The 24,698-nt window shown below is 37.4% G+C and overlaps 1 protein-coding gene across 3 annotated transcripts; it reads left to right on the top strand.

The window, feature by feature from the left end:
- Window positions 1-698: 698 nt before the first annotated feature.
- Window positions 699-24,108, top strand: LOC127420510 (tetraspanin-31-like). 3 transcript variants are annotated; one of them, XM_051662858.1, is made up of 6 exons: window positions 699-876; window positions 7,710-7,877; window positions 8,218-8,298; window positions 8,396-8,536; window positions 10,153-10,263; window positions 22,114-24,108. In XM_051662858.1, the coding sequence occupies exons 1-6, from the start codon at window positions 814-816 to the stop codon at window positions 22,186-22,188; spliced, it is 639 nt and encodes a 212-aa protein (XP_051518818.1). In that variant the 5' UTR covers window positions 699-813; the 3' UTR covers window positions 22,189-24,108. The 3 variants fall into 3 exon arrangements, with proteins under 3 accessions (XP_051518818.1, XP_051518817.1, XP_051518819.1); XM_051662857.1 differs by lacking the exon at window positions 22,114-24,108 and adding an exon at window positions 11,502-12,030; XM_051662859.1 differs by lacking the exons at window positions 699-876; window positions 22,114-24,108 and adding exons at window positions 1,936-2,012; window positions 11,502-12,035.
- Window positions 24,109-24,698: the final 590 nt, after the last annotated feature.

Here is a 24,698-nt window from a genome sequence, read left to right as displayed (position 1 = left end):
CGAGTCACTACGCCACCATGAGGACTTAGAGTGCATTGGGAATTGGGCATTCCAAATTGGGGAGAAAAGGGGAGAAAAAAAAAACTCAGTGTTGGGTGTAATGCATTACTAAATAATAAATTACTGTAATTAAATTACTTTTTTGTTGAAAAAGTAAAGTAAGGGATTACTCTTAATTTTTCAGTAATTTAATTACAGTTACTTCTGATGTAATTGTATTGTTGATGTTATTCTATATAAAACAATAGCGAATTTAAAATCGAAATTGAACGTCTAATGTTAAAATGTATGTTTTATAATTTAACGCTGTCCCTTTAAATTCTTTGTCCAGTTCACGAATAATTTATTTGATTTTTTTTTTTAATGATTTATTTGAAAGAATTAAAAGAACAGTTTCATGTCTATGCTTGTATTTTACATCTGGTCGAGGTTGATCAATGTTTTAAAAAAAAGTAATTAGCAATAAGTAATGCAATTACTTTTCAGACAGAGTAATTAGTACTTTTTTAGAGTAACTTACCCAACACTGCAAAAACTCTTTCTTGAATATTGCTCATTTTATATTTTGTTTACTCTGAGAATTGTTTGTGAATTCTTGTGTTATGATTTAAAGCAATCATCTTCATGCATTATGGCAATGATTAGGAAATTGAACGATCTCGACCGCCGCGAGAGGAAATGTGTTGCCGTGATGACGTCACCGGCAAGTACCACTGGAGAAGAAGAGCAGCCTTTAGCATAGACACAACAGCGACAACATCACTAATAATACATCATTTTCATCTCACCCCGGTAAATGACTGAAGATTCAACATGGTCTGCGGAGGATTTACGTGCTCGAAAAACGCCCTCTGTTCGCTAAATGTAGTTTACATGGTGAGTCACGGGCACATACATGAATATATATACAGCTAACCCGTTAGCAGCGACTAATCCGGTATCAATAATAATACAATACATTTAATTTACTGTATTTGTCATCAATATAAAAACATCTATGGATCTTAGGTGAGGTCTTTGTTGTATTATCTGTATATCAGTAGATCTTCATAGGCTTTACTAGCTGAACATAATCATCTTATTTCTTTATTTGTTTAAAAGATAAAAAAAATAAACCGTGAAATATAATATGTTTTTAGGTGTAAACATTTGTTGCTGAATCTGTTGAATTAAGTTTCTCCATCCACTGTTGCATAACCGCCCCAGTGTTTGTGTAGTTGTAATTACGTATTTGTTTTATTTTCTTGAAGAATCAAGTGCATTTATAAACCATACCCTTTTTGTTATCAACCATTCTTTCTGTGTCGATTGTTTACCCTGTTGGTCTGGCAGACACACTTCGCTGGCAGCTTTATTGGTTTATGTGTCATAGCTAAGTGTGTTGGCATGGGTTTCCCAGTATGTTCAAATGACAATTCAAGCATTATTCAGTATGCTTCAGTATGAGTCAGTATGCTTACTAGTCTAATATGATAGACTGCATTCTTCGAGAAGGACTTTCATAATGCCAATGAATCACATGTGTGATTGTGCTGCAGTAAGATCTGCCCTAGTGTCATCAGGGTCACAGTCACACTAAAAATAAGACTTTGAACAGGACAAGACAACCTGGCTGTAAATGGAAAGTCATTTGCAAAATTATTCGGAGCCTAGGGATTAAAGATCTGGGCTAGTAACCGAAAGCTCAAACCCTGCAAGGGTTGATCCTTGAACTATAACCACTGTGCCCTTGATTAAGACTTAACCTCAGGTTACTCCTGTCCTGGGTGACTGAAGTCATTTTTGAAAAAAGCATCAGCTATATGGGAAATCAGAAGTCCTGGACCATTTCAGTGGATCACTTTGTGGTGTATTTGGCTTGGTTTTTGTTTTCTCCATAACATCATAATTGTACCCCTCATGCTGACATTTAAGGAGGGACTGTATGTACATTTTTCAGTCTGCTCAGGGTTTGGCCAGCACTTCACTGCCCATGTGCTGCTGACTTCTTGATGACAGTAACGCACTATCCGGTAAGGCAAAGTTGTTAAACATGTTGCTCCGTAAACCTTCGATCTTTGATCCTGCTTCCCCTTTGATTTGAGTTATATAGGTCCCAGACAAACCCTTCAGTTGTGTAGAATGACCCTGAGATATAGCCAGTCACAGTTTAGTTTCTAGAAATTAGAAATTGAGAAATTCACATTTTAATAACGAATGACACGTGCTGCTTGTGTTCAATGTTTGTTTTCACTGTAGTTTTTAGTGGGTTTTGTTTTTAATCTATTTTAATGTATTTGTTTTTACACAATAAAATGTTGTAAATTTTGTTTACATAATTCCAGTTCTTTTTATCACTTGTCACCTGAAGTCACTTCGCTGAAATCAACATGAAATCAACATTGACTTTATTGACTTTCTAAGTACACATACAAAGTCTTATTGTGCATATATATATATATATATATATATATATATATATATATATAGACAACCCCAATTCCGAAAAAGTTGGGACAGTATGAAAAATGCTAATAAAAACAAAAAGGAGTGATTTGTAAACTATATTCACCCTTTGCTATATTGAAAGCACTACAACTACACATAATATGATGTTTTATATTGTGAATTTCATTGTTTTTTTAAAATGTACAGTAATTTCAAATCAGATGATTGCAACACGCTCCAAAAAAGTTGGGACAGTCGAGTGTTTACCGCTGTGAAACATCACCATTTCTTCTAATAACACTTATTAAGCATTTGGGCACTGAAGACACAAGTTTGTTAAGTTTAGAAAGTGGAATTTTCCCCAAATCATCCATTATTTAGGTCTATAGCTGCACAATTGTATGGGATCTTCATTGCCGTATGGTGTGTTTAATAATGTGCTACACATTCTCAATTGGATATGGTTAGGACTGCAGGCAGGCCAATCTAGCATCCACACTCTCTGCTTACACAGCCATGCACTTGTAATCTGGGCAGTATGTGGTTTGAAGTTGTCCTGCTAGAAAATTCCAGGCCGTCCCTGGAAAAGACGGTGCTGGATGACAGTATATGTTGCTCCAAAATTTGTACATATCTGTCTGCATTCATGGTGTTCACACAGATGTGCGAGTTACCCATGCCATGGGCACTGACACACCCCTGGCCCATACAGACACTGGCTTTTGGACCTGACGCTAATAACAGCTTGGATGGCCCTTTTCCTCTTTGGCCCGGATAACACGATGGCTTTGTTTTTCAAAAACTTTTTGAAATGTGGACTCTTCGGACCAAAAAACACAGTTCCACTGTTCTACTTTCCATCTAAGATGAGATGGAACCCAGAGAAGTTAGCAGCGCTTCTGGACAGTGTTGATGTATGGCTTCTGCTTTGCATAGTAAAGTCTTAACTTGCATCTATGGATGCAGTGGCGAGTGGTGTTGACTAACAAAGGTTTACTAAAGTTATCCCAAGCCCATGTTCATGATATCCATTACAGATGAATGCCGTTTTTTAAGACAGTGACATCTGAGGGATCAGAGATCACACGCATACAGAACATACAGTTTTCTGGATTAATTGGTCATAAAATGTGATCTAATCCTCATCAAAGTCACAAGTATAATCTTTCATGTCTTTATTGAACACATCTCAATAAACATTCATAGTTCTGTGGAATTAGTAAGTGAACCCTTGGATTTAATTTAACTGGTCTATCCTCTTTTGGCAGCAATAAACTCAACCAAGCATTTCCAGTAGCTGCAGATTAGACCGGCACAACTTTCAGAAGGAATTTTGGACCATTCTTCCTTACAGAACTGCTTCAGCTCAGCCATATTTTTAGGATATCTGGTGTGAACGGCTCTCTTGAGGTCATTCCACAACATCTCTATTGGGTTAAGGTCTGGGCTCTGACTGGGACACTCCAAAAGGTGGATTTTATTTTTTGAAGCCATTCTGTAGTGGATTTACTTCAATGTTTAGGGTCATTGTCCTGCTGCATCACCCAACTTTTACTGAGCTTCAGCTGGCCCACAGCCACCCTGATATTATCCTGTAGGATATCTTGATAAACGTGGGAATTAATTTTCCCCTCGATGATGGCAAGCTGTCCAGGCTCTGAAGCCACCGTTGGAATCACCGTTGGAATGATGTTTTCATTTTGGTATGCAGTGCCCTTTTTACTCCATACGTAGTGCTGTGCGTTCTTCCCAAACAATTCAACCATAGTTTCATCAGTCCACAAAACATTTTCCCAGTAGCGTTGCAGAGTGTCATGGTGGACTTTGGCAAACTTCATTCGTGCAGCAATGTTTTTTGGAAAGCAGCGGCTTCATTTGTGGTGTCCTGCCATGGATACCATGCCTGTTTAATGTTTTCTGTATAGTAGACTCATAAACAGATGTTGACTAGTTCCAATGATTCCTTCAAGTCTTTAGCTGTCACTCTAGGGTTCTTTCTTTACCTTATTGAGCATTCTGCGTTGTGCCCTTTGAGCCATCTTGGCTGGACGTCCACTTCTATGGAAAGAAGCCACAGCACTAAATCATCTCCATTTATAGACAGTTTGTCTAACTGTGGACAGATGAATATCTAAGCTCTTCGAGATAACTTTGTAACCTTTTCAGCTTTAATTCTTGATCGTCGGTCTCCTGAGATCTCTTTTTTGTGAGGCATGGTCCACGTCAGCAGATGCAAAATATTTGAGTTCTTTTTATTATTCACAGTAGGTCTAACCCACACCTCCAATCTCGTTTTGTTAATTGGATGCCAGGTTTGCCAACTACTGACTCTGATTAGCTTTTGTTGACATCATTAGCTTAGGGGTTCACATACTTTTTCAAACCTACACTGCGAATGTTTGAATTATGTATTCAATATGTACAAGAAAAATACAATAATTTGTGTGTTATTAGTAAAGACAGATTGTGTTTGTTCATTATTGTAACATAGATGAAGATCAAAATAAAAAACTGGCAGTCATGGAATTAGCTTCTAATAAAAAAATTAAAAAAACAGAGGGCAAAGCAAAAAGCTAAACTGCAATTTGCCACATCTTTTCGTTCACAAAGAAATATTACAGTAACAAAAATCATTAGGTTATGTAATTTCTCATGTCCCCGGAGCATGATAAGGAAGATTCCTACCAATGGAGCAATTCAAGCTTGAAGTACAACCTGTTTTCTCCAGGGGGCAGTAAGCGAAGCTTCAGCTGTATAGGCAACTTGTAGCTTATACAGAGAACAAGCCACACTTACCGACAGGAGACAACACAAGGGCTGTGTCTCGTTTGGAAGGATGCGTCCTCCGGAGGTCGCATTTGTCGGCCGCATACGTCATCGAGGCTGTCTCGTTTCAGAAAAGCGAGTAGGACACTCCAAATGCAGCCTTCGAATGCGACCTTCTTTCACGGGAATTCGGAAGATGCATGAGGTGTATCCTTCGTGGGCACTCACAACCCGTAATTCTTTGCTTCAATGGAAATGTCTAAAAAAAATTACGCCAATTTGCCCGTAAATATGATGTTCAAACGCAAGGAATGTTAATTCCCAAGTTGAAGTACCTCAGTAGATGGGTGCAGAGTATATAATATGTATAATTATATTAATATATGATTAAAATAAAGTATTAGACTAAAAGTACACCTTTAAAATCTATTTTCTTTTCTCTTTACATCATTATAAATCTCCTAAAATGTACCTCATACATTCCATTCCAGAGGGACTTTGTTCCCTTCTCACTCAAAGCACTCGCGCTTGTTAAAGAGTGGCGTGCTGTCATAGCAACCATGTTACGTTACGTTTCCGTTTGTCCTACGAAGGCCATCTCGTTTAAACGAGACTTGTTTAAAGGAGGACACTCGGTATACTGCAGCCTTCAAAGGATGCGTCCTACCTAGCATGCAGCCTTCCAAACGAGACACAGCCAAGATTAGAGATCCTTGGTTTAAACACAGCTTAATGGAGTGCAAATCTGAACGCAGAGATCTCAAGACGTGTTTTTCTAAGTTTCAAGCTATGTTTAACTTGACACAGTGACGTAAAAAGGTATGTTTATGACGCAACGCAACGCAACTAAAGTGAAACTCCAAAAACGTCCACCTGACACTTGTGTACATTGACGGGTCCTAAGTCAAGTCATTTTTATTTGTACAGCACACATCATTCCTAAGCAGCTTTACAGAAAATCATGCTTTAACAGAAAATGAAACGGTAATATCTATAAAGTCTTACAGTCATCATTGTGTAGTTTGATTAAATATGATTGTAAATTGTGTATAAAATAAATAATTAAATAATAATTGTATTTAGAACCCCAGAGAGCAAGCCGAAGGAGACTGTGGCAAGGAACACAAAACTCCATAAAATGTTTTGTTACTGGAGAAAAATAACCTTGGGAGAAACCAGGCTCACTGTGGGGGCCAGTTCCCCTCTGGCTAAACAGAATGAATCCTCCACATGCAGTGCAATTCATGGTTTAAAATTTGTAATATAAGTAAGTGTTAAGGGTCAGTGTTTAAACAAAGATTTTGTATGAACTGCAAGATTAATGACTAATGTCTTTGAAGTCCATTCTGGATTAACTGCAGATGTTCACATAGATGCATTGTCCTTTATTAGTTGGCTGATGAAGGCTTTTGTAGGCAATTAATTGATAGTCTATGTATTCCATTTCAAGAATGTAGTCCAAAGAATAGCTTTTATAATGAATTATTGCTGTGGACTGTAGGCCAATGATTGGCTTATGTTCAATAATATGGAATTAAACAATATATTGGATTCTGAAGACAATTTTTGTATGCCACAGTAATGTAATGCATTTTAATTATCTGAATGATTATTTTTTGATTAAATATATTTATACCATGGTCTGTACATTATACCAAATACTCTATTCTGATTGGCTGGAATGCGTGTCGTTCAAACCGTTGAATGCACAGGTAGTACTGGTCAGTTTGAGTCACCGTTCGATATTACTGTGCTGTTTGTAACCCTAGCAACATAACATTACAGAGCAAGTAGGGTGAGCTATACCAACTGAAAACATTTCCTAACTACCTTCATCAGCATAGCTAAGATAATGGAATTCAGCTGCTTTTGTAGAGGGTGAGAAAAGGAAATCAGGATCTAATAAATGCGTATTTCGCTGTCTGGCAAGGAGATGCAAGATGATTTAAACTAATGTGTTGTGTATGTTATGTGCTGAAGTGCCGCCTATAGCCACTAGAGGCCCCCCACGCTCACACATCACTGACTCAAACGCCGAAGGAGAAGCGCTGTTTGTTTACAAAATGTACGCAGCATTTTGCGGTGAAGCGCTACCATTCATGGACAAATTGCAATTTCATTCTTCAGTCAATTGTGCAGCCTTGATGGATACCATACCGATGTCTCAGAGGTCAAAATCTGCAGGTTCCAGAGTGTTTTGAATGGTTTTCTCCTTATCATACAGCTTTGCGTCGGGTGGTTCTTCGCCTCCACGTCGTGCATTTAAAATCGTTTAATGCACACCTAGCCGTAGATTATCCCTTACTTATCCACACCACTTAAGTGCCTTGGATTTTTCTTTTATTTATTTTTTTTCAAGCCGTTTCATAATGAATTTAAAGTGTAATTAGACTGAATGCAGAGTTCTATTATATATTGTATTCCATACAATTGTCTGTATTGTAATTTGTTTCACAGTAAAAACACCTTTATTTTCTGTTTGCTGTTTTCTGATTGGTCTCTCCTTTCATCCTCAGCTGGTGGGCCTCCTGCTGATTGTCGTAGCAGCATGGGGAAAAGGCTTTGGGATTGTCTCCAGCATCCACATCATCGGAGGTGTGATTGCTGTGGGCTTCTTTCTGCTGCTCATCGCCATTGTGGGGCTCATTGGAGCTGTCCACCATCACCAAGTTATGCTGTTCTTTGTATCCTTTACAAGCATTACAGCTGCGTTCTGAAACATTTTACAGACTCTGAGGTGTCCACTTATCTGTGCTAGACACAGTACATTTGGAAAACCAGTACTTTTACAAGCATAGTTGTAATCGAGCTACAATGTGTTTTTGCCTAACTTTTGCATAGTATTTTAGTTAGGTCAATCACTGGTACTCTGTTTGGTGTCTCCCCACTCTCCTTAACAGTGCTGATATACTGTGTCCTCTGCTCGAAGAAAATTATAAAGTTGTTATAATTGTACACCATTAATTAGGTTGTTGTGGTCCTTTGAATGTTGTAATGCCCTTGACTACAAATCTTTTTCCACAGTACATGGTCATTCTGTTCATCGTGTTCCTCTTCCAGTTTGGAGTGTCCTGCTCGTGCCTGGCCATGAATCAGGGTCAGCAGGTAGGCCAAACCATCTCTGAAACACACTTGTTGATGTTGCATGCTTATTTTTTGGAAAACTTGAAAAAACAAAGTTTTTTGTCACATTATCAAACAGGAGAAACTACTGTCCTCATCCTGGGGATTAATGAGTAATGACACCAGAGGCAATCTGGAGAACAAGCTGGACTGCTGTGGCCTGTTCAACAATACTCAAAACCTGGCAGAGTTTGGTGCTGACCTCATTCTCTGTCATGCGGTAATGATAATGATACCTCCTTTTTTATTTCACCATATTGTGGGATATCCTAAAAGAATCTGTGTTGTAAAATATTTTATTTTTACACTGTTTACATGTTCATATTAATTTCAAAATTAATTAATTCAATTTGGGGCTTTTTTTGTGCAAAATTATGTCCAGAAGCGCTTGTCGTTGGTAAGCTTTCTGCTTTGGTTTAACATGCATGTTGTCAGTCTGCACGGAACTTGAGACTGAAAGGAATGATTTCACGAGAAAATCCATTAATAGAAACCCAACATTTGACATATCCTCACAGATCCACAGCTGCCGATAAACGAGCCAAGTTGAGTGTGTATACTGGCACCTAGTCTCATTATTATCTGCACACACGAAATGCAGAGTGAAAGGATAGGACAGCTCTGGATACAGCTACATATGCATAAATTGTGACACGCTCCATATGAGTCAGCACCTATGCACACTGCAAGCACACACACCAAGGGACAATCGTGCGCCCAATCAATTCTCTGCTATCTGCGTCACCTTGAACGTTACTGTATTAAAATTATTCTGTTATCGCAAGCCCTTGCCATATGTATATCGTGATATGTACATTGCAATATTTCGGTAAATTCTATATATCGTACAGCCCAAATGAGCACAATGGTTTAACATGTCTGGAATATGTGCATTAACAGCTAATACATGGCTCAGACAATTCCATCTTTGCCATTATTAGAACCACACAATATGACTCAATAGGATCATTCAAAAATGAAAATTGTGTCATAATTTATTCACCCTTTGGTTGTAAAACCCATATGGCTTTCTTCTGTGGAACACAAATCGAGACGTTATGAATGTTAGCCTCAGTTACCAATCACTGAAACTGAAGCTAACAATCACTTTTTCTCCCCAATTTGGAATGGCCAATTCCCAATGCACTCTAAGTCCTTGTGGTCGCGTAGTGACTCGCCTCAATCCGGGTGGCGGAGGATGAAACTGAGTTGCCTCCAACTGTCTGAGACCGTCAGTTAGCGCATCTTATCACGTGGTTTGTTGAGCGCGTTACCGCGGAGACATAGCGCGGCTTCACGCCGTCCACCGCCGCATCCACGCACAACTCGCCACGCACCCCACCGAGAGCGAACCACATTATAGCGACCACGAGGAGGTTACCCCATGTGACTCTACCCACCCTAGCAACCGGGCCAATTTGGTTGCTTAGGAGACCTGGCTGGAGTCACTCAGCACACCCTGGGATTCGAACTCACGAAATCCAGGGGTGGTAGTCAGCGTCTTTACTCGCTGAGCTACCCAGGCCCCGAAGCTAACATTCTTAACATCTGTTGTGTTCCATTAAAGAAAGTCAAATGGGTTTGGAACAACATGAGGGTGAATACATGACACAAATTTAATTTGGGTGAACTGTCCCTTGAAAAGATCTCTAATTAGATCTACTTCTGCCTCTCTCTGTTTGCATGTCCTTTTCTGCTATTCAGTAGAAGTTATCTGTCTTCCTGTCTTTATATCTGACAAATATGCCTCTGTGGTTGATGTTGAGTTAGCAATAATTTTACATCTCCACACTAGAAATTAAAGGTTAAAGCCTTCCTTTTTTTTTTTACCTGCAGCCATGTTTACAAAAGAAAGCCTGTATTACCTGCGGTCAAAAGATGCTCCAGCATGCCTCAGAAGCTCTGAAGATCCTAGGAGGAGTTGGCCTCTTTTTCAGCTTTACAGAGGTTAGTTCAAGCCACAGGCTACAAAGTACTCTATAAAATGGAAAGTTCCAGCTCTAAAGTCAGATTGAATAAGCCAAGTTAGAAGCTGTCATGAATACTTTATAAAATTTAATTTAATTAAGATATTTTATTAATTCATTCTTTATAAAATACAACCAATTAAAACAAAACTCATAATGTGTATCTTTAATATAATAAATTGGTCATATCAGCAACCATTCAGTAAATACTCTGAATTCTTATTTCATTTCAAGTCGGACATGATTAAATAAATTACTTGCGGTTCAGTACGTTTTTGATTCACTAAAATTACTCTTACCAGCCTATTAAATCATTTTTTCCTTCTATATTATATTAAATGTTTTCCAAAATTCCATGTTTTCTTTTTTTTCCTGAATTCCATGTTTTAAAGTTTAATTAAATTTCATCATCAAAATGTGCCTAATCAGATGAATCCAAACTTCAATCAAATGAAAATAGAACAATTCGCTTTAGAAAAGCAACAAAATCTAAAACACAACATTGGCCTTGTTTTATGTCAAATAAAGTGCTGCACAACAGAGCATCACATTATAAATGAAAACTTCTATTTTGTACAACAGCACTCAGTGGTGGAAAGAGTACTGATTTTTTTTTATTTAAGTAAAAGTACTGCTACAAAAATTAACTTGAGTACAAGTAGAAGTACTGAGAAATATTATGACTCAAGTAAGAGTAAATTAGTTTGCAGAAAAACTACTCAAGTAATTACAAGTTACTTTATGAAAATTATATTATATATATATTATATACGCTTCCATTTTTAGAACACAAATATATTTTTGTTCTTGAAAGAAACTGATGCTTCCTTTCACCAAGGATGCATTAAATGTATCATAAATACTGCTAAAATCATGAATTGCAAATTATTATTACGGTTTGAAATAATTGTTTTAAGTGGTATTTATTCCATTTTTCTTTACCCATGATGGCAAACATATACTGTGTCACCTATTCCTTACAAAAGCATTCTAAAGTGCTAATTTGGTACTCAAGAAAATTTTCTTATTAGAACAATTGAAAATGGTTGCGCTACCATGCAGAAATCACAATACAGTGTTTTTTTTTCCCCCATTTGCTGAAGTATTAAGTTCTTACAAGTTGCTTTACACTTGCAAGTCAAATTTTGGTTTTAAAAATAGGCAAAAAGAAACAAATTTCTCCTGAAATTCTATTTTCTCCAATGTCTATTGTTTTAGAGAGATGAAGGCTATTACATGCATTACTGTTTTGAAAAAAGAAGCTCTTACCAGTATAGAGAAGGAAGTGGATGGCTGGATGCACAACAAAAAGACAAGTAAATCACAGTCTCTAGTTTGAGAAACAGACTCCTCACAGGTCCTAAACTAGCAGCTTCTAAATGCCAAAGACCTGCATTGCTGCAAGAGGATTCTTGGACAAAGAGAACTTTTTAAGAATACAACATTTATTTAAATAGAAATAGCCATTTGTAACAATCTAAATGTCTCTAAATCATCTCTAATCTACATAATGTGCATTGTGACTGAAACACATTCCTATTTCAGGTTTATTCTCATTCATATAAGTATTTTGGCTATTAAGTTAACATACTGTACAAAACTAATATAATGCAATATCATAGATGAGGGAATTTATCCTCTATGATATTGCAGCAATTATCCAGATATGGAATGAGATTATTAAGCAAACTGTTATCAACTCCTACATGCCAACTGAATAAAATAATGCAAAAATAAAAATGTCATACAGTGTTTAGTAAGAGATATGGTTGATTCAAACACTAAAAGTGGCTTTTCTGTATATGTATTATTGTATTACAGTTGTAATAATAAAGTCTTAATTAACATTATGGTTATTTAACATATTGAGATATTATTAAGTAAATTGTAGCATTTGGTTACATTATGTTTTGTGATTTCTCATACATTCTTTATATAACAACCATCCCTTGGCCTCTAGCAGGTGAGGCTTTTCAGACAGATAAACAGCAGCACAGGGAAGTACAGTACAGCACAGCACCGTAAGCGAGAGTGTTACACGCTAGGACAGTTTATTTTAAACAAGAGGGGCGAATGGTTATGGAAATTATCGTGGGAGTACAATACGAACTGATGCGGATTGATAGAAGCGGAGAGCCCGTCTGTGCATGCGATGGTGCGAGGAACCGGACGGTGGGAAAAAAATAATGTGCAGTGAAAAGTCAAAAGAAGATCGCAATGTATGTAATTGTAACTATTTCAGATATTATTAATAAAACATGGGAACTCGTGTCGGCATTTTCTGCCCCCATATTTTGAATTTCGGGGATATTTTTGTTAATTTCGGTGGCATTTTTGCCCCGAGTCCCTGTTAATATCCGACATTATTAGCATTGTATCTTTCTAAGGTATTTAAAGTTTGTTTTAGACATACAGAATAGTAGCAAGTAAACAAGATATCCCCACATATATGTCAAACTACATTGTTTTAATGTTTAACACAGTTAAATCATTGCCTGTCTTAAAAACAAGTGAAGTTTGATTAGTGGTTAAACATGTTCAGACGGTTCCCTTGCATCTGAATGAATGGTTCCTTTCCAGAATAAAATGAGATATGCAGAAAATCACAGTATTACAGTTCTTGTATTGTGACAGGGCAGAAAGTCTTGGAAAAGCTAGAGAGGAGAGGACACCGACGGCAGTTTATGCAAGCTGCCGTGCTCATGATGCTGTGCCCTGCGGGCTTCCGTCATGCCACGCACATCGCATTTTAGTTTATAAACAGATTTAGCGCTTATAACTTTCTTCTTCCCAAAAATGTCGAAATATTATGTTTTTTTTTTTTTTTTTTAGTACTTTGTAATTGTGGTGAAAAATAACTGTAGCGAAGTTGACTACTTAAACTCAAGTAAAAGTACTATTATTTATTTGTACATAAAAAAGTAGAAAAATGTATTCAAGGACTGTAACGAGAATAGTTGAAATTCGTTACTTTCCACCTCTGACAGCACTCTTGCTTGTGAGATATAGGTTCAACATAATAATAATAAAATACATATTACTAAACACTAGTAGCATATTTCAGTTGCACCTTCTTAAATTTTGCACATCAAGCTTTTATTTTGAATCAAACTTTTATTTTGACGTGAAGTCAGTAGTTTCACACTTCCAAAAAAGATGTCGGTTATATGACCGAGTGTGATTATTGAAGCACAAAATGCTGCGATTTAATTATATAAATATATAGTCTGCAGGTGCTGCGCACATCACATTGAATGAGCGCTCTCTTCTGTAATCTACTACAACATGCACAGTGCGCGATGCTCATAAAATGTGCTGTTTTGAATCAGTTTGTGTTATCAGCATTTGAGCAGCTTCACACATTCACTTTGCAATGTGCATTACATGTAGACTGTATATTTAATTAAGTCGCATCCATTTGCGGTTTAATAATCACATTAGGACAGATCACACTTTTAATTTCATTAAAAGAATATTCCGGGTTCAATACTAGTTAAGCTCAATTGGCATCATTTGTGGCATGATATTGATAACTCAAAACTTTATTTTGACTTGCATCTACTTTTCTTTAAAAAAAGCAAAAATCTTTTTTTACAGTGAGGCACTTACAATGGAAGTGAATGGAGGCCAATTTTTAAACATTAAAATACTAAATTTGTCAAAAGTATAACCACAAGACAAAAACAGTATGCGTGTTAACATGATTTTAATGATAAAATCACATACTAACCTTTTCTGTGTTAAGTTATAGCCAATTTTAAAACAAGATGGCACCGTTGTGTGTGGCATGCCGTCAGTTACCTGGCTTGTTCCTGAGTCTGTTTTAATTGGTTTATTTTCTGTTTTAAGTCAGTGTGCTGTACCGTGTTTGGTGTATGATTGACAAACACTTCTGAACATTCGATTGTCAACTGAAGGACTATTAAAGCAGGCTCAGAAAGTCTCACAGCATACTCCCTCTCCTCTATTGGTGTCTGTACCTGCATGTCTGCACCATCTGTAATGCTCTTTTCCTGGGAGGAAGTGGCGGGGAAGTCGGGGAGGTATAGCCGTCAAGCTCAAAGTTTTTCTGGCAACCAAAAGGGAGTTGAAACCGGGTACGGGCTCTCTGGCACAATAAATGGATGGAAACTGCTTCATCTGGTGGCGTTCCCTGGAACCATCATACGTGTGGAATATTCCTGTGTTTCCAGATTCGACACCTCAACACACTTTATATCGCTCACCTTGCTGTCGGCGTGGCGCGTGGATAGACGACATCTCTGCTCACTGTGCCGGTCAGCACAGCTGACTGAGGATCCGGCAAGGTTGAGGATTGCTTTGATTAACACCAAGATTGGTGGTAAATAAGACTTTTATACTAAATGACTTTTTTGCCTCGCGTGATTTGGATTTTTTGTGTATCACTGAAACGTGGCTTACAACAGGTTATTTGAGCCCTTACTCAGAAATTTTACCTCCTGACTGTAAAGTTTTTAATGCTCCTCGCTCGTCAGGTCGGGGAGGAGGGCTGGCTTCAACTTGTAAAGACAATTTTAAATGTAGGACCCTAATATGGGATGAATATATTAGCTTCGAACTTCAGTTTTTGGAACTAGAAAAGGACGCTCCTTTGGTAATTGCTGTGATATATCGGCCCCCAAAACACCACAAAGACTTTATAAATTAGTTTACAAATTTTCTAGGGGGTATCACTCCAAAGTTTGATAGACTGCTTATCATTGGAGATTTAACAATCATGTGTGTTGTCCGTCAAAGTCAATGGCCAAGGAATTTATTAGCCTTATAGACTCTTTTGACATGTCTCATTTGGTAAACAGCCCCACTCATGCACAGGGTCATACACTCGATCTTGTTCTATCGTATGGCCTACCTATTGATGACATCAAATTATGTGATCACGCCATCTCTGACCATAAGCCTATATTGTTTACTATTCCATTTATATGCCATACTGACAACCCTACACTGTAAAAAAAAATCCTGTTAAATTTACGGTAAAGAACTGGCAGCTCTGGTTGCCAGAAATTCACCGTAAAAAATACGGTAACCACGTTTCAGGCTTTACGGGATGTTACGGTTGTAAGGGGGAAGTCACCCACTGGTCCAAGGACAGTATCCAATGGCGTGGTTGAAGGTCTCCTGCGTGTTCTGTCTTATCGTGAGCAACATTAAATAATACTTTTATTATTTGATTTGAGTTCCATGTTTTATTAATCTTATCATTAATTATTTTCTTTATTTCATCTGACTCCAATTATGAAAAAACCTTGTTGATGTATCTATACTTTGAATTTAAGTTTTGTATCTTATTATTTTTAAATTCTCTCTTCTAGACTGCATTTGCTATTTCAATGTTATTTGGGTCCTGTGCTGACCGGACACAGGTCCTTTAACTACAAAACTCATCAGTTTCAGATATTAGTAAGTCCTTATAGGTTCTCGGCTTTATCCGTTTAGTCTTATTTGGCGAAGTTCATATAGATTCTCGACTCAGTCAATGAAGTTCTGTTTTACAGATTCTCGGTGCTACCCTTAGTATTCCCGTTTAATTCTACTTGGCTAAGTTCTATTATAGATTCTCGGTTTGCCGTTTAGCCTTTTACATACTTAACTAATGGGTTTCTTCTGAAGTAGTTTAGTTAAGCCAACTCTGATCATAGATTTGTAGTTAATAAGAAATATACTAGAAAACAGTCCTTCAGAATGAATCATAATAACAATTTATTTACCAGGTAATAGTAATATATTCAAACAATCCAATTAAAATATTAAATCAAATTCAAAGCTATCAATGAACCAAGCATAATAATATATTTAAAGTTGCATTCCATTCATACATTTACCAAACATAGAAAAACAAATTGCAATTACCTGGTAGAGAAAAAACTACACACAGTGTTTACTGTGTGGATCATCTGGCTACAGAGAGACCTTGATAAATATAAACTACATGCAGCGGTACAGCATGGGAGATCTGCTAACAGATTCCTTCAAACATTTATCAATAATAAGAAATACCTGGTAGAGAAAAACTACATGCAGACGGCAAAGCATGGGAGATCTGGCTTACAGATTCCCCGAGCTCCTCTGCCATCCTTCCTTAAGAACCAAACGATTCTATTGTTGTTTCAGATGTGTATGTTTGATGTTATTTAGGATTTGGTTTACAATTTAGGGAGTTGTAAGTCGACCTTTGATTGAGTAGGTTGTTTGATGTTTACAAAGAATGCACCTAATCTGCATACAGCATCTGGTCTCTGTGTGAGACTTGGGAGGGGATAGAATACACTATTTTACTAAGTTTTTAAATCTTACTTGCGATTTGACTTTGCTGAAAGGGAATGAGACCGTTTTACCAGTTGCACTGTTACCTCTTGAATGATACCAAACATGTATGATCAAAAAACCTTTTACATTACAGAACAGGATAGGTCATAACTTAGTTTTAGTGTCCTTAAAGTGACCTGAGGTGAGAGAGAGAGAGAGCAGATGTGAGTGTGATTTGCGCTTTATGGTCCCCAATCAGTGGGGTGTGTTTTCTCAGGTGGAGATGCTCCTCTGTGTGAGAGTTTTATGACGTTGTTTCTCGCAGAGTTCTTTGACTTTCCCGGAAGTGATGCAGACAATTTTGTGACAGTCTTACACGGTGCATTACCTATGTTTAATTTGTTAAATAATAAACTTGATTTATTAACCTTCTGAACCTGTAAAAATCTGCTTTTCACTTTATAAGGTATTGTTAATCACTGTAGTAATTACAAAAGGGCACATGATGACATGATGTTCATCAATAGTGGCCCTTCCTTGAGCAATGACCTATAAACATGTAGAGACAGTGCTCAGTGTCACTCAAATTATACAGAAAATCATAAGTTTTACATTAAAAAAAAAAAAAAAAATGTACAAAATTTTACCGTAAAACTACATGTCCTTTTAAATATATTTAAAATTGTTACCATATATTTTAAGGTAACTACCCATTAACTAATTAAAGTTTTTTTTTTTTACTGTAACATTTTTACAGTCTTTTACCGTTACAATTATGATGTTTTTTTACAGTGTACTAAAGTTATGCGGTGGTCTCGCATACTTACATCTTCCACGAGTGATGATTTTTCCACAGCATTTAAGGAGGTCTCTTTGTCTGCGGATCTTTCTTCTCACGACCTGAGTGCCGAGGAACACTAAACTCTCTAAACTTTGGCTAAACTCTGCCTGTACAAACATCTTAGATGAAATTGCTCCGCTAAAGGCAAATTATTATAAACCTAAGTCTGAACCCTGGTTAAACAACACCACCAGGGGGCTTAGACAGGCCTGCAGGAGAGCTGAAAGGAAATGGAAGAAAGACAAACTCCAGGTATCCTATGAGATGCTAAGGGAAACACTATCTAAATATCAGAGAGCGGTGAGATCAGCAAAGTCTAAATTTTTCTCTGACCTCATTGAAAAGAACTGCCACAATCCGAGAACTTTTTTAATACTGTAAATGCTGTTGTGAACCCCTCTGTTAATATTGTTACTGCTGAATCATCAGATATGTGTGAGTTTTTTTTTTTTTTTTTTTCCAATTTGGAATGCCCAATTTCCACCACTTAGTAGGTCCTCGTGGTGGCGTGGTTACTCACCTCAGTCTGGGTGGCGGAGGACAAGTCTCAGTTGCCTCCGCTTCTGAGACCATCAATCCGTGCATCTTATCACGTGGCTCATTACGTATGACACCGCGGAGACTCACAGCATGTGGAGGCTCATGCTACTCTCCTCGATCCACGCACAAGTTACCACGCGCCCCATTGAGAGCGAGAACCACTAATCGTGACCACGAAGAGGTTACCCCATGTGACTCTACCCTCCCTAGCAACCGGGCCAATTTGGTTGCTTAGAAGACCTGGCTAGAGTCCCTCAGCAAACCCTGGATTCGAACTCATGACTCCAGGGGTGGTAGTCAGCGTCAATACTCGCTGAGCTACCCAGGCCCCTTGTGTGAACGTTTTCTTAATTTCTTTGTTGATAAGGGACATTGACTGAACATTATCCCGACTACTTATGACCCTTTGTCCCCTCCTGTAGCACTGCGGTTTTTAACCAATTCGAAAATAAGTAAGTTGAAGCCTACTGGCTCCTCTCTTGATGCGATCCCTCCACGTCTTTTTAAACAGGTGTTTGAAGTGGTTGGGCCTAGCCTGTTAAATATTATCAATAAGTGTCTTGGATTGGGAACTGTACCTGATTTTCTGAAACATGCTTCAGTTCAACCCCTCATTAAAAAGCCAAACCTAGATCCTACAGTCTTATCAAATTTTAGACCTGTTTCTAAGCCCCCTTTTATATCAAACATATTAGAGAATGTAGTTTTCCAGCAAATGCATAGTTTTTTTTGGAAGAAAATAAGATATTCGAAGTTTTTCAGTCAGGTTTTAGAAAATACCACTCTATGGAGACAGCTCTTGTAAAAGTCTTAAATGATGTTCTGCTAACTATCGACACTGGTTGCTTTGCAGTACTTGTGCTGCCTTCGATACAGTTGACCATACTATTCTCATTTCTCATTTAGAGAAATGCATTGGCATAAAAGGAAATGCTTTAAATTGGTTTAAATCTTATTTTAAAAATATGTTTTTCAGTCATTAGAGAATTTTCCTCAGGCTCAGCTCCTTTTACGTGTGGTGCACCTCAAGGGTCTATTCTTGTCCCAATTTTTTTTTCCCTTTATATGCTTCCAATAGGTTCAATCTTTAAGAAACATGATATCTCCTATCACTGTTATGCCGATGATACCCAAATTGACTTGCCCTTGAAACAATCCAAAAAGTTTTTAGACACACTCTTTGCCTGTCTTGCCGACTTGAAGGTATGGATGTCTGTTAACTTCTTAAATTTAAATGAAAGCAAGACTGAGATTACATTGTTTGGGCCTGGGGAAGCCCTAAAAACATCTAAATTCAATTTCAGCTCTCTAGCCCCAGATGCACTTATTACGTCAAGGCTTGACTACTGTAATTCACTATATACGGGAATCAGTCAGTCATCTCTTTCTCGGTTGCAAACAGCACAAAATGCAGCTGCTAGGCTTCTGACTGGTGTAGGAAAACGTGAACACATCACCCCAGTTTTAGTCTCACTACACTGGCTGCCAGTCCAACATAGAATTGATTTTAAAGTCCTCTTACTGGTATATAAATCCTTAAATGGCTTAGCACCATTTTATCTTTCTGAACTCTTATCTGGGCATCAACCTGGGAGGTCTCTAAGATCTACAAACCAGATGTTACTATCAGTACCTAGGACTAGACCGTGCGTTTTCTGTATGCACCTAAGCTTTGGAATAGTCTGCCTGTTTGTATCAGAACTGCAAAAACGACATGTTTTTAAATCAAAGCTTAAAAGTTATCGGTTTTCTATAGCTTTTAATCAATGATGGTTTCTTGTTGCTTGTTATACTTCATGTATTGTATGTATTATGTTGTATGTTATTCTTACAATATTATGTGCTCTATAAATAAAATTGACATTGACAATTTTACAGTTTTGTTGCCATGATGATGTAATATCAACAAACAATAAAATGGCTGTAAAAATTACAATTTAAACAACTTTAGAGCTCAAATAATACATGAGTTTAAGAATTAATGTAAGTGCTTTTATAAAATGATAAGCTTCACATTTCTGCCTTTAAACGCTCCAAAAATTGGCCCCATTCACTTCCATTATATGTGCCTCACAGTAACCTCGATTTTTACTTTTTTTAAAGAAAAGGAGGGACGAGTCAAAATATTTTTTAGGTAATCAACATTATGCCACAAATGCTGTCAGTTGAGCTTAACTTGTATTGAACCCGGAATATTCCTTTAATTGTCCATTTCTGTGTAAAAGGAGCATCACAACATGCGCTCAAATGAGCGTGTGAGCATTTGTAAGCAGCCATACTAAGTTAGTCATACAGCTCATGGGGACCGAATTGAGTCGGTGCTCGGTACTACCGGTACTGTAGAAACACGGGTATCGTACATCTTTTTAATTTTATTATCGACTTGGTACCGAAGTACCGGTACTTTTGACATCACTATTTTGTGCTGTGGATTCAAATGGACCAGCTCATAAGAGTCATTTGTTCTAAGACCAGACTACAGTGGTCGAACTGTATGTTTCACGCTACTGATTCAATAGCGGTTTTGCATGGTGTTTGGCACGTTCAAGAACCGTTAATGGAAACAAACGTCATGAAGATCATGCAGTTTCTGTATTTTTTTACAAATGGAACCTGTTCTGGGGCCTGGGTAGCTCAGTGGTAAAAGACGCTGGCTACCACCCCTGGAGTCACTAGTTCGAATCCCAGGGCATGCTGAGTGACTCCAGCCAGGTCTCCTAAGCAACCAAATTGGCCCGGTTGCTAGGGAGGGTAGAGTCACATGGGGTAACCTCCTCGTGGTCGCTATAATGTGGTTCGTTCTCGGTGGGGCACGTGGTGAGTTAAGTGCGGATGCCGCGGTGGATGGCATGAAGCCTCCACACGCGCTATGACTCCGTGGCAATGCGCTCAACAAGCCACGTGATAAGATGCGCGGGTTGACGCGGAGGCAACTGGGATTCATCCTTCGCCACCCGGATTGAGGCGAATCTCTACGCGACCACTTAAAAGTGCACTGGGAATTGGGCATTCCAAATTGGGTGAAAAAGGGGAACAAAACAAAACAAATGGAACCCGTTCTAAATTAGAATGCCACACCTGTGACCACACATAAGTTGAAACCTATAATAATGTGCAAAAATATTTGCTGCGAAACTTGGGAAAAGTAAATAGCCTACAGTTGGACAAATTAAAGGAATATTCTGTGTTCAATACAAGTTAAGCTAAAATCGAGAGCATATGTGGCATAATGTTGATTATCACATAAATGTATTAAAAAAAAAATAAATAAAAAATAATCTGGGTTACCGTGAGACACTTACAATGGAAGTGAATGGGGCCAATTTTTAGATGTGAAAATACTGACTTTTTCAAATAAATAGCCACAAGATGTAAACAAAATGCGTGTTAACATGATTTTAGTGTGATAAAATCACTTATTAACCTTTTCTGTGTAAAGTTATAGCCAGTTTTACAACTTTGTTGCCATGACGATGCAATGTCAGCAAACCCTAAAATGACTGTAAAAATGATGATTTAAACAACTTTACAGTTAAAATAATACATGGGATTTAACAGAAATATGAATGTAAGTGCTTTTATAAAATTATAAGTTGTATGTATTATGTTGTATGTTATTTTTACAATATTATGTGCTCTATAAATAAAATTGACATTGACAATTTTACAACTTTGTTGCCATGATGATGTAATGTCAACAAACCCTAAAATGGCTGTAAAAATTACAATTTAAACAGCTTTAGAGCTCAAATAATACATGAGTTTACAGAAGAATTAATGTAAGTGCTTTTATAAAATGATAAGCTTCACATTTCTGTGTTTAAACCCTTCAAACATTGGCCCCATTCACTTCCATTGTATGTGCCTCACAGTAACCTCGATTTTTGCCTTTTTTTTTTTGGTGATAATAAACATTATGCCATAAATGCTGTCGATTGAGCTTAACTTGTATTAAACCCGGAATATTCCTTTAACTTGATTACTTGGCAGAATTTGTTTTGTGATTTATTATTTTTTATTGAACATTGTTGTCTTAATCATATTGCTGTTGTTTCAGTATTAAAGCAGCAATATGCCATACCTCTTAAACTTGGTAAAATCACTTTAATGCATGGCCTCATGACACAATGCTTATTATACTATATTATACTTTTCTTTTCTTTCTTTTTTTTTTCTCAGATCTTAGGGGTTTGGCTGGCCATGCGCTACAGGAACCAAAAGGACCCCAGAGCAAACCCCAGTGCTTTCTTATAGTCTCTCCGACCCTCTGTCATAAACTACGTGTAGTCCAACTATCCCAGATCCCTTTTGCACAGGTAGAGTGGAGCACACCAAGAGACATTCAGGCATTAAACAGAACACAAGCACTGATTCTCAACCGATTCAACAAATTCACATTGCACACTGGGTTCAGAACTGAATTATTTATGCCGACACGCAGCACATACAAACACGTCCATTTTAATGCTAGATCTGACCCATTTTCCAAACAAGGTCTGCAGAGGGCTAATTTAAACCAGCAGAAGATGGAGGAAACATCATGTATGATAGGATGATTACTTTGGCACTCCCCCATCCTTGATTTGAGAGACTCTTCCAGTTCTGTGTATGCAAATTTAAAAACCTGCAATGTAAAAGTCATCGATGTATGCATGTTCATAACCTCTGTGACATGATCGTTGTAATAGAAAGTGATTTCACCACACAAACTATATAGGTGTTTAGTATCAGTAAAGCAGTAGTTCACAAAGTTGGTTGGCATCCATGGTTGTTAATGAAGTAATTTTGTCATGTAATTCGTCTCCCAGGAACAGCACGTGTGCCTAGAATGAGAGCCAACCTGATAAAAACATGTTTTGTGCAATGCTTATGAAATCTGTCTCGATGAGGTGACCAGTCTAAATATTGGGATTTTAGTTAAGGAATTAGACTTAGAACGCGAATATCGAAGAACTTGTGTAACTGAGCCATGCAAATGGGAGGAATTCCTCTGCCGACGGACTGCAGCCCACTTGTTGTACATAGTCTTTACCATGACAGGGTCAATGTTCACACATTTACCGCTTCTTTTCCAGCCGTATGTATACAACAGAGATCTTACTGTGTCAGCTGGGTCTTAAGACTTTCACTGGACTTTTTAAAGGGATAGTTCACTCAAAAATGATTTTAAATTGTGTCATCATTTACTCACCCTCATGTTATTCCAGACCCGTATGGCTTTCTTTCTTCAGTGGAAAACCAAAAAGGAGATGTTAGACCGAATGTTAGCCTCAATCACCATTCACTTTCATTATGAGTAAATGATGATAGAATTTTCTTGTAATGGGTAAACTATTCCTTTTGGTTTTTGATTTCTTTTGATGCTTAGTATTACTCATTGATATAGTGTTTTAATATCTTATGCATTGTTTTGTGAGCTTTTGTGTTGAAATGATCTCAGCGTGCCATTTATTTCAGTGCTGTAAGCAAGATTTACTCAGTTATCTAATGGCTTTAAGCTAAAATGCTCATGCACTAACTTATAATTTGCAAACATTAATTGCTTGTGCTTTTTTGAAGCAAGTTTTGAAAATACTAACAGCATCAGTTCTCTTAAACTCTTAACCATTTCAGCTAAATGAATATTTTTGCAATTGTTGTGCGTTTTCCCAAATCTCTTCTTTTTTGTCCCGCTTATTATTTCTCATTTCATGCTGAATAGTGTTAAGTTGCATTCAAGTGAGCATTTTTATTTAATTTTTCAATGTTGAAGTGTGTTAGTATGGTAGGTAGAACATTTCTAATATCTTATGTTTATGTACGTATGTTGATACCATATGTTTTCTCTCCTCACTCTTCCCAATATGTTCTTTTGTTAATTTGCTTACTCCTATTAAAAGATCACAGTCTTAACTGCTTTAGTTTCCGCTCCATAGAATAAAGAAAAAGGGGACACTCATGCATCACTGAGTACAGCGCAAATGTGTTCAGATTCACTTGGTCATGTGTTATGAGTGTATTTCACTGATGGATTTTGAAGAAATGAAATCGATGTCTGTGTTATAGTAGTTATTTATTGCTGTTGAAAGAAGGCCGCAGTACCTAACATGGTGAGCAGTAAGCGCCATTTTTCCTGGATTTGCTTTGTATTTTTGAAACAGACTTTTCCAATTAAAATTCTTTCTTGGATCGATACCTGTGCATGTCTTATTATTGAACTGGTAAGACAGAAAGTAATCATGGAAAGTAAATAGGTGCATTTACATGAAGACCAATATGCTGATAACTACCAAAAATCAGCTTATTTAAAAAATTGGACATGACATTTGAAATAATCAGATTATTCCCTGCTTTTGACGTCAAAACGTAAAAGGGCATATGCATAATACTTGCACACTGAATAACCATATAAGAGGTAATGTGCAAAAATCTACCCGTGTCGATTGTTTTTCGATGAAATGGTTTATCTCTTACCCCGATAAAGGACAGCCATTTAAGGCGTTTACATGACCACACACGAATTGGTGAAATGCTGTACTGTGGATTACAATAGCAAAACAAACTGTTTATTGTTGTTGAAACCACAGACAAAAAAAAGTATGTGTTTAAAGTCTTTCTAGCAAGTCAGTCCACTGGCGGCCATTTTTGTACCTCTCAGGAAGCTATATCCAGTCATGACAGTGCAGCTCCTATCTACTTGAATGGGGAAAGACCGAAATCTCCAAAATAGTTGGTCAAGATTACGATCAAAGAACATATTTACTAATGATACAACACTGGTATCA

This window comes from Myxocyprinus asiaticus, chromosome 29 (assembly GCF_019703515.2).
Source record: "Myxocyprinus asiaticus isolate MX2 ecotype Aquarium Trade chromosome 29, UBuf_Myxa_2, whole genome shotgun sequence".
NCBI classification, from domain to species: domain Eukaryota; kingdom Metazoa; phylum Chordata; class Actinopteri; order Cypriniformes; family Catostomidae; genus Myxocyprinus; species Myxocyprinus asiaticus.
Note: the sequence above shows the minus strand (reverse complement) of the source record. Positions and strands in the feature narration are given on the sequence as shown.